The sequence below is a fragment of the Cnephaeus nilssonii genome (assembly GCF_951640355.1).
Source record: "Cnephaeus nilssonii genome assembly, chromosome: 14".
Lineage (NCBI taxonomy): Eukaryota > Metazoa > Chordata > Mammalia > Chiroptera > Vespertilionidae > Cnephaeus > Cnephaeus nilssonii.
Window position 1 is genome coordinate 5,900,558 of NC_137085.1, and position 9,139 is coordinate 5,909,696.

The window sequence follows — 9,139 nt, forward strand, 5'->3', positions numbered from 1 at the left end:
AGCTCTCTCGCCCCCCTAACCTCATGGACTCTACCACCTGGCAGTTTGGGCTCTGCTCTCTACCCACTCGGGGCCTCACCCCTGGCAGTGGCAGGAACCCTCCCCGCCCCCCTGGGCCCTTGGCCCCGCCCCCCTGACCTGGCTTCTGCGACAGGTTCCACACCATGTCCATCATGCTCGCTGTGGACATCCTGGGCTGCACCGGCTCTGCTGAGGAGCGGGCAGCGCTTCTGCACAAGACCATCCAGCTGGCCGCGGAGCTTCGGGGGACCATGGGCAACATGTTCAGCTTCGCTGCGGTCATGGGCGCCCTGGATATGGCCCAGGTACGGAGGGGTCCTGGCAGAGCAGGTTCAGGTGGACTGTCACCCTGGGCTGCGTTCCTTTGGGATGGCTGTGTAGTGATCCCGGAAGAACTCAGCAGCATTGGGGACGGGGCACCTGGGAGAGCTGGGTTCTCTAAGCGCTGAGCTGCTCCAACACCAAGTCTTTCCTTTCTCTGGGCCTCAGTCTTCCCACCGGTAGAATACATGAGGTGCATATGGGAGTCTAAGGAATAAATATAAAATGGCTATCGTTTAGTGAGCACTTACTGTATGCTGGGTGCTAGTGCCACACTAAGTACTTTACAAGCACGGATTCCTCAAAACAATCTCATGAGGTAAATGTCTTTATTGTCCCCATTTTACGGATGGAGAAATTGAGGCAGAGCAGTACTTGCCTAAGGTCACATAGTCAGAGGCTGAAAAAATTGGGATTAGAACCAGGTCTGTCTTAATTTCGTAGCCCAAACCTCATCCACACTACACTTCCTCTCCTATGCCTCGTCAATAGTAACCATGGGGTCCTACAGGCAGTGGTTCAACTCCCAGCTCTACCACTTATTTTTGGAATGGCCTTGGGCAAGTCATTCCCTTCTCTGAGCCTTCGTTTCCCCATCTGTAAAATGGGTTGTGGGGGGGGCTTCATGAGGACTTAGCACCGCCCCTGACACATGAATGGTGATCCTCATAACCGCACGTCTGGGCATCCACTCAGCAGGGAGCCTGTGGCCCTTGCTGGCCACTTTCCTGGCTGGTCGCTCACAGTCTGCTCTCCCCAGATTGCCCGGCTGGAGCAGACATGGATGACTCTGCGACAGCGACACACCGAGGGTGCCATCCTCTACGAGAAGAAGCTCAAGCCGTTTCTCAAGAGCCTCAATGAGGGCAAAGGTACCGCCCCCATGTTGCTGTGTGACCCTGCACAGGTTTCAACCCTCTCTGGGCCAGGCAAGACTTTCCCGGTGTGGAAGATGATGAGAGCCTGGCTGAGCTCTGTGCGAGCTGTTCTTGCACGCACTCTGCACCTGGCGACTGTGCCAGCCCATCCAGGTCTGGCCCTTGGGGCCAGGCCAAGGGTGCAATAGATTTAGTTGAAAGAATCTGAAAGGAAAGGTATGTCCAGGAGTCAGGAGCCCTGGGGGTTTTCTGGGACCTCAGGCAGGCCCCACTCTTTCCCATTCTGTGTCTCCGTTTCTGGGGCCGCAGTGGGCCGTGGGGGCCTCCAGAGTCTCTTAAGAGCCTGCTGTCTCCCTCCTTGCAGAAGGCCCGCCACTGAGCAACACCACGTTTCCTCATGTACTGCCGCTCATCACGCTGCTCGAGTGTGACACCACCCCGGCCGAGGGCCCCGAGCCCTGGGGCAGCACGGAGCACGGCGTGGAGGTGGTGCTGGCCCACCTGGAGGCTGCCCGCATGGTGGCACACCATGGAGGCCTGTACCACACCAACGCCGAGGTCAAGCTGCAGGGTGAGTCCTTCGGGCCTGGGCCGCCCTCCGCTTGCCTTGCTCTCCTCTTCCCTCCAAATGTTCATTCTCATTTCTCCACCCCTCTTTCCTGTCCTGTCTCCCTGACTCATTTTTCTCATCCCTTTTCTAACTCACTCATCATTTCAACAAGCAATTGTTAGTGGCAGGCACCAGGTAGCCACAGATGATTCAAAGAGCATCAGAGCTGTGTGTCTTAGCTTCTCTGAGCCTCAGTTTTCTCATCTGTGAAGTGGGTGTCCTAACCGGCCTACTTTACAAGGCTGTTTGCGAAGTGCTATGCCTGGGGGCCTGGGGCTGAGACAGACCTGCCCTGCCTTCCAGGAGCTCTTACCCCAGGCGAAAGAGAGAACTCTCACAAAAGGAGCAGAGAAAGTGGCTTCAGACGATCCACTTTTGCTGCTTTAAGCATTATTTAGTCATACAAGTTTACTATAGACAAACTGGAAATCAAAGCTGAGCAAAAACAAGGTGAAAAAAGTCACCCACCATTACCCAGAGGTAAATGCTGTGAGCATTCCAGTGCATGTCTTTCCTTTTCCTTCTTCAGAAAGAAAAAAAACACACACACACTTTTTTTGCATTGACTTACAAAATGTATATATGTTTCTTAGGAAAAATTTTGGAACTTACAGAAAAACACAAAAAAGAAAAGAAAAAGCAGTCAAGCCCCCCAATTAACATTAATATTTTATCTTCCAGTCATTTTAAAATTACATGTTGTAAATAGTAGGGCAAAGACTAGGTACTAAACTGTGAGGCCATGCCCATCAATAAACCTTGCTGAATCCCTGGCGGAGGTGGGGGTGGTGTCCCCTGGAGGGGGCCCTGAGGGATGTGGGGGTCCCCTAACGCCTGTGCCCGCCCTGCAGGGTTCCAGGCCCGGCCCGAGCTCCTGGAGGTGTTCAGCACCGAGTTCCAGATGCGCCTCCTCTGGGGTAGTCAGGGCGCCTGCAGCAGCCAGGCCCGGCGCTATGAGAAGTTTGACAAGGTCCTCACCGCCCTGTCCCACAAACTGGAGCCTGCCGTCCGCTCCAGCGAGCTGTGACCCCCGAGGACCCTTCCCCTCGGCAGCTGCGGGCAGCATGCGGGACAGAGGGGCACAGCCCTTCCTCCAGAGCACCCCAGGGACACTGTGACCAGCCCGAGAATGTACCGGACTCCACGCCGAGATCTCCCTTGCGCCTCCAGGGTTCTGCGTGGATTCTGGGCTCTGTCCCACCTGCTACACGCTCCCCACATCTCCCTTCAGGAAGAACCAGGACCCCGTTCCTCCCTCCAGCTCCTGCCTCTCCCCTCCTGCTGAGGGGCCCCGTGTTTGAGCCACGGGAGGCTCCTCACGCCTCCTCACTCTTCTCCAGGCACCTGCTCCCCGCCGACACCAAGGCTCCATCTGGCTGTAAATAAGTCTCCGTTCTGTAAATAGATGTACAGAAGCCATGCTCTTTCTTTCATATAATAAACTTTTATGTCTCTTTTTTCTGTCTCTCAGGAGGCCCTGAGGTGGAAGGAAGCAGCTTTTCTCAGGGGGAAAATCCATTTCACAAATATTTATTTAGCACCTGGGACATTCCAGATTGTACCAGGAGCCAGAGTTACTGCTAACGCTGAACCCCAGTCCCTGCCCGGGAGGAGATCACAGCCAGCAGGGGAGATAAACAGCCAATTTCAACCAGTGGGAGGAATACTGACCTGCCCCCCGCCTCCTCCACTCCCCGCCCCCAGAAAGCCATAGCAAAGGTTCCCACAAATGCACAATGAAGGATCCCAGATGTTTGGGATGGAAGGGCTTTTTTGAAATCTAGGAATCTACCTCTCTGGGAAACTGAGAACTGTGACCTTGGTCACTGCAGCAGAATGAGGGAGGCTGGAACTTGGGTGTCCTGACTGGAGTTCTTCTCTCTCCTCAATAATGGGAACTACTAAGTTTCGGGCTTTGAAACGTGGCCTCAGAAGTGGGGTGTGTGTGCAGAGTGGGGTAGATAATCTTTGAAAAGGAACATGAACACGGTTGTCTTGATTCCATAGGTGGAGGGGTAGACCCTGTGGACCAGGCAGAGCCCTGGCAGGATGGAAGTCTGGGGAGCCCCCTCACTGAGTGTGAAACATCTGGGGTCCTTTCCGTTCTGAATCCTGACCGAGAGAGGCTGGGTAACACAGTGCATTAGATCTTTGGCGGCAGCCAGACGCGGGTTCCATTCTATTGTTTACTAGCTGAGTAACCGTGGATATCAGGCTTAACCTCTCGGGTTCCCATTTCTACCTCAAAAGAATGGGGACAATAACAGAATTAATCTCTTAGGATTGCTATTGAAGCATTTAGCGCATAGTAGTTGCTAGGTAAGGAACCACTATGTTTTATACATGATGGGTTGTCGATGATCATTTATTGATTACTTTAAGCCAAAACACTTTATGTGCCTGTACCTCATTGAAATATCACCATGTTTCTGTATGACGGGTACTGTTATCATATAGGATATATAAGGTACCTAATACTAATGGCACACAGTAGGTGCTCACCAAAAGCTATTCGTATTCTTAAACATGAAAGGCCCAGCTGTAGTGGTTCAGTGGCTGAGCGTCGACCTATGAACCAAGAGGTCACAGTTTGATTCCCAGGTTGTGGGCTCGATCCCCAGTGTGGGGCTCGCAGGAGGCAGCTGATCAATAATTCTCTCTCATCATTGATGTTTCTATCTCTCTTCTCCCCTCCTTTCTGCAATCAATGAAAACATATTTTTTTAAAAGCATGAAGAAGGCGCTTTACAAAGTGTAAGGTGCCGCACAAGTTTTCACTACAGTTGTCACATTACCCTTGTGGTCATAATTCATTATTTTTTTGGAACTACTACTATAGTCCCCTAGTTACCATGGTTATGGAAACGCGGCCCTCCATCCCGAATTGAACAGTTCGCGGGCTCCCTCTGGAGGTCACCTTCCGGTCCTGCAGCGGGCCGACTGGGCGGGCCTTTGAGAGGGGCGAGAGGAGAGCCGGGAGTTGTAGGCCACGGGAGGTGGCAGCCGCGGAGCGATGCACGCCGGGAGCTGTAGTTCTCGGGAGAGGCGGTTGGCCGCCCCGGACCTAGCTCGGGCCTCACCCGGATGGCGGCTGGTTCGCGTGGCCGCCGGCCGTGGGGCTCGCGCCTCCTCGGGCTGCTCGGGCTGGTGTCGGTCTCGGTCGCGGCCGCCGCCTGGGACTTGACTTCATTGCGCTGCAGCTTCGGCACCTTCTGCGAATGTGACTTCCAGCCCGACTTCCAGGGTGAGGAGCGGAAGAGTGGAGGGGCGGCCCGACCGGCGGCCCCACGGACTCCGGCACTGGACCGGGAGGGTGGAACCGAGGGGCGGGAGGACCCCAGACTCCTGGACGGCCCGGGCCGGAAGTGGGTCCTGTGTGGAGAGCCTGGGGCTCGGGACCTGGGGCCAAGCTTTGGGGATGCTTGTTTGGGCCCAGGCAGAGCCCTGCCAGGATGGAGGGAGGCCTTTGACAGCGGGGCCCCGGGGCCGGGTTAGGCCTCCACAGGGGAATGGCCGTCAAGGGAGAGTCTTACCTCGGGAATAGGCAGAGGGTTCTGGGGCAGACCCTGTTGACCGCTGGCACCCACTGAGGGCTGAGTACAATTCAGAGGGAGGCCTGGAGGGGGCGCTGCCAAGCTGAATTAGGCCTGAGGGTGACAACTGCAGCGGGGGCTCCCTTGTGAAAGCGTCCCAGGCCTTAGGGATCCCTAGACCGGGTTCCAGACATCACTTCCCCCTTGAACCTCTTCCGGCGGGAGCGTGTCCTCAACTCTGACACTGTCCTTCTTGTGGCCCTAGGTCTGGAGTGTGACCTGGCCCAGCACCTGGCAGGCCAGCACTTGGCTAAGGCGCTGGTGGTGAAGGCATTGAAGGCCTTCGTGCAGGACCCGGCCCCCGCCAAGCCGCTGGTCCTCTCCCTGCACGGCTGGACAGGCACTGGCAAGTCCTATGTCAGCTCCCTGCTGGCACACTACCTCTTCCGGGGTGGCCTCCGCAGCCCCTATGTGCACCACTTTTCCCCTGTCATCCACTTCCCCCATCCCAGCCACTTGGAGCGCTACAAGGTAGGCTGGTAGCATCCTGGACCATCATCCCCGTGCACCAGGGAGGCCATACCCTAGGAAGGGAGGGAGTCCTACGCCCAGAGAGGGAGATTCACGTGCTGAAGGCCACACAGTCAGTGGGAGCCAGCCCGCAGGACCCATCCTGAACAGAGCTCGGGATGATGCCATTCTTCCTGGTAGGGAGTTCTCGCTTCAGTTCTTGGGGGTGAGGCATTAATGGTATCTACTTGCCAGGGTTGTTCTGAAGAACATGAGAATTACAGGAATTAATTATTGAGCACTTACCTTTGCCAGTCTGCATTATCTTCTCTCTGTAAAGCACTTAGCCCCAATTTGAGGCTCAGAGTAAGTACTTAGTAACTACAAGCTCCTATTGCTGCTACTATTACTATTATTTTTACTACTATTATTATTGTTGTTATTGATTGCAAGGCGCTTTCCAGGCTGAGCTAACTGTCACAACTGCCGAGAGCCCTGGCTTGTGTGGCTTAGTTGGTTGAGCTCCTCCCTGGCACCAAAAAGTCACTGGTTAGATTCCCCGACATGGCACATGCCTTATGCGGGTTTGATATCCACAGAAGGGGTCGTGCAGGAGGCAGCCGATCAATGTTTCTCTCTTTCCCTCTCCCTTCCTTTCTCTCTCAAATCAATTTAAAAAAACCAACAAAACATTGCCCTAGCTGGTTTATCTCAGTGGATAGAGTGTCGGCCTGCAAACTGAAAGGTCCCAGGTTTGATTCCGGTCAAGGGCATGTGCCGGGGTTGTGGGCTCAATCCCCAGTGGGGGACTTGCAGGAGGCAGCCGACCCATGATTCTCTCTCATCATGGATGCTTCTCTCTCTCTCTCTCTCTCTCTCTCTCTCTCTCTCTCCCTCTTCCTTCCTCCCTGAAATCAGTAAAAATATATTTTTAAAAATGGAAAGGAAAAAACCCCCAACAAAACTGCTGAGAAAGTTCATGGGGCAGGAAGGAGCCTTCCCCTTTTATAGAAAGCAGATGTCAGGGAAGGAGCCCTGAAGGCAGGTGCAGGGCCTGGGTTTGAGTCCCTGTCCTGCTCACTTGCTGTTTGAACTGGGACAAGTCTCTGCCCCTCTCAGGGCCACAGTTTTGCCATCAGTCCCATTAAGGGACTGGTGCTCGCTGTGAGTCCATATCTTCCAGGGAAGGGGATTAATTCTTGCTTGGGAAGAAGTCTGGGGCTGGGGGAGTTTCTCCAGTCCCCCTCAAACTCCTGCCTCTCTCCTGCAGAAGGACCTTAAGAGCTGGATCCAGGGCAACCTCACTGTTTGTGGCCGCTCCCTCTTCCTCTTTGATGAGATGGACAAGCTGACCCCGGGCCTGATGGAGGTCCTGCAGCCTTTCCTGGGCTCCTCCTGGGTTGTGTATGGGACCAACTATCGGAAAGCCATCTTCATCTTCATCAGGTGGGTGCAGCTGTGACGGGGACACTTAGAGGTCTCAGCTATCCAGTCTTGGTCTGTGGTCCCACAGCAGAATACCGTCCCCCCGGGCCCAATCAAACTTTCCCAAAGCCCCTCACCCTCTTGATGGTGTCCTTCAAGGTGGCTGACTCCCCCGTTGACCATCTCGAAGCCCATTCCGGGCTCAGGCTTTTTGGCCCTCATTTCTGTGTGGAAGCCCTGCTGCTAGCTCAAGGGTTTCCCTCTTGTGGCCAGGAGGACGCGGGCCCGGGAGAAACCGACTGGGGTTCTAGGATCACCTCCGAGAGTCCTTGCTATGTTTGCTCAGGCAGATTACTTCACCTCTCTGAGCTCCCCTCTCCTCTCTGGACAGCAGGGCCAAGTGAACACCCCCCTGTCCTAGAAGCTGGGTGAGGGGAAGTCCGTTGAGGGTCTTAAAAGTGTTTTGTAAACTGTGAAGTGCATGGCACTTAGAGGGGAATTTCTAGGGGTCATGGTTGTGGACACGCTCTGGAAAGGGGAAGTGGCTCCTTGGGAATGTTTTGGTGGGTTTGGCTCCTGCTGGCACTGAGCTGGGCCCCCAGGCTCAGGTTGTGTTAGGTGGCACGTGGGAAGCAGGGCCACCTCCACTGTCTGAGTCTCGGCCCGGGTCCCCATGGTTTTAGCAACACCGGTGGTGAGCAGATCAACCAGGTGGTACTGGAGGCGTGGCGCAGCCGCCGGGACCGCGAGGAGATCAGCCTACAGGAGCTCGAGCCGGTCATCTCCCAGGCTGTGCTGGACAACCCCCACCGTGAGTTTGGTCAGAAGCCCCCCCCTGGGGAGGGCTTCGGCGGGTGGGGCTTCACACCCAGATCCATCGGGCTGGGATCTGATGCTCTGCCCACTGACCCGGTACTTCTCAGCCCAGGCTCTGAGCTCCTGGCTGTCCCAGAACCTCCCTGAGCCCTTTGCCCGGAAGGTGGCTGAGAACAGTGTACTGCACTGGCCTTTGGGGGTAGAAACCCAGCTCTGTGAAGCTCAGCTTCTTTTCCCTATCGCCCCTTCCGCAGACGGCTTCTGGCGCTCGGGCATCATGGAAGAGCATCTCCTGGACGCCCTGGTGCCCTTCCTTCCGCTCCAGCGGCACCATGTGCGGCACTGCGTGCTCAACGAGCTGGCCCAGCTGGGCCTGGAGCCACGGGACGAGGTTATCCAGGCCGTGCTGGACAGCACCACCTTCTTCCCTGAGGACGAGCAGCTCTTTTCCTCCAATGGCTGCAAGACTGTGGCTTCCCGAATTGCCTTCTTCCTCTGACTCTCAGGTGGCATCCTTGCCCTCCCCGCCTGGCCAGGCCACGCAGGAAAGCCCTGGGGCCTTTGCCAGAGGGACCCTTGTCCTGACCTGGAGAGTGGGACCTCGAGCACAAATTGAAGACGAGGAGAAGTGTTGGCTAGGCCATGAGACAGAGGGTCAGGTGGGCCCTGGCCTCTTCGCTGGCCTGAGGACATCTTGGCCTTTGCTTCCTGCCCCGGGGGAAAGTGCTGGTCACCCCAGAACTCAATGAGTCTTGACCTCACCCTGCAGCCTGAGCCTTCTTACATGTGAATTGTAACTCAGGGACTGTGGCTCCTGGCTGCTCCCTCCCTCCTCAGCCTCTCCCCTCAGCCCCTTGCCCTGCCACCATATCCCACACCCTCTCCCAGTATTGTGAGCCGGGCTGAGACTTCTCAGTCCCCATGGACGAAGGGACTCAAGCTGCCACTTGGGCCTGGTTTTTAATGTTTTTAATTTTGTAAAAGAAGAGAACAAATACAATAAACTTAGCCACGAGGTCAGAGTA

The 9,139-nt window shown here is 55.5% G+C and overlaps 2 protein-coding genes across 6 annotated transcripts in view; both read left to right on the forward strand.

The window, feature by feature from the left end:
* The window catches only part of SH2D3C (SH2 domain containing 3C), a 28,103-nt gene extending 24,817 nt beyond the window's left edge, over positions 1-3,286 (forward strand). For all 3 annotated transcript variants that reach the window (XM_079790245.1, XM_079790246.1, XM_079790247.1), the window contains 4 exons: positions 155-326; positions 1,103-1,214; positions 1,585-1,791; positions 2,682-3,286. In XM_079790245.1, the coding sequence (XP_079646371.1) occupies positions 155-326; positions 1,103-1,214; positions 1,585-1,791; positions 2,682-2,857 (667 nt within the window). In that variant the 3' untranslated portion in view covers positions 2,858-3,286. The remainder of the gene's footprint in view (positions 1-154; positions 327-1,102; positions 1,215-1,584; positions 1,792-2,681) is intronic.
* A 1,492-nt stretch (positions 3,287-4,778) lies between these two features.
* Positions 4,779-9,129, forward strand: TOR2A (torsin family 2 member A). 3 transcript variants are annotated; one of them, XM_079789530.1, is made up of 5 exons: positions 4,779-5,074; positions 5,629-5,894; positions 7,144-7,319; positions 7,982-8,113; positions 8,369-9,129. In XM_079789530.1, exons 1-5 carry the CDS (start codon positions 4,915-4,917, stop codon positions 8,544-8,546), a joined length of 912 nt encoding a protein of 303 aa, XP_079645656.1. In that variant the 5' UTR covers positions 4,779-4,914; the 3' UTR covers positions 8,547-9,129. The 3 variants fall into 3 exon arrangements, with proteins under 3 accessions (XP_079645656.1, XP_079645654.1, XP_079645655.1); XM_079789528.1 differs by having other exon boundaries at positions 4,785-5,074; positions 7,982-8,109; XM_079789529.1 differs by lacking the exon at positions 5,629-5,894 and having other exon boundaries at positions 4,947-5,074; positions 7,982-8,109.
* The last annotated feature ends 10 nt before the right edge of the window (positions 9,130-9,139 follow it).

What these genes read in the sequence shown, in the direction of transcription:
- TOR2A (XM_079789528.1), top strand. Translation starts at nt 4,915, where the DNA reads ATGGCGGCTGGTTCGCGTGGCCGCCGGCCGTGGGGCTCGCGCCTCCTC. An exon ending in GCCATCTTCATCTTCATCAG is followed by an intron (nt 7,320 to 7,981) that starts GTGGGTGCAGCT and finishes CCATGGTTTTAG; the next exon opens with CAACACCGGTGGTGAGCAGA. An exon ending in TGTGCTGGACAACCCCCACC is followed by an intron (nt 8,110 to 8,368) that starts GTGAGTTTGGTC and finishes CCCCTTCCGCAG; the next exon opens with ACGGCTTCTGGCGCTCGGGC.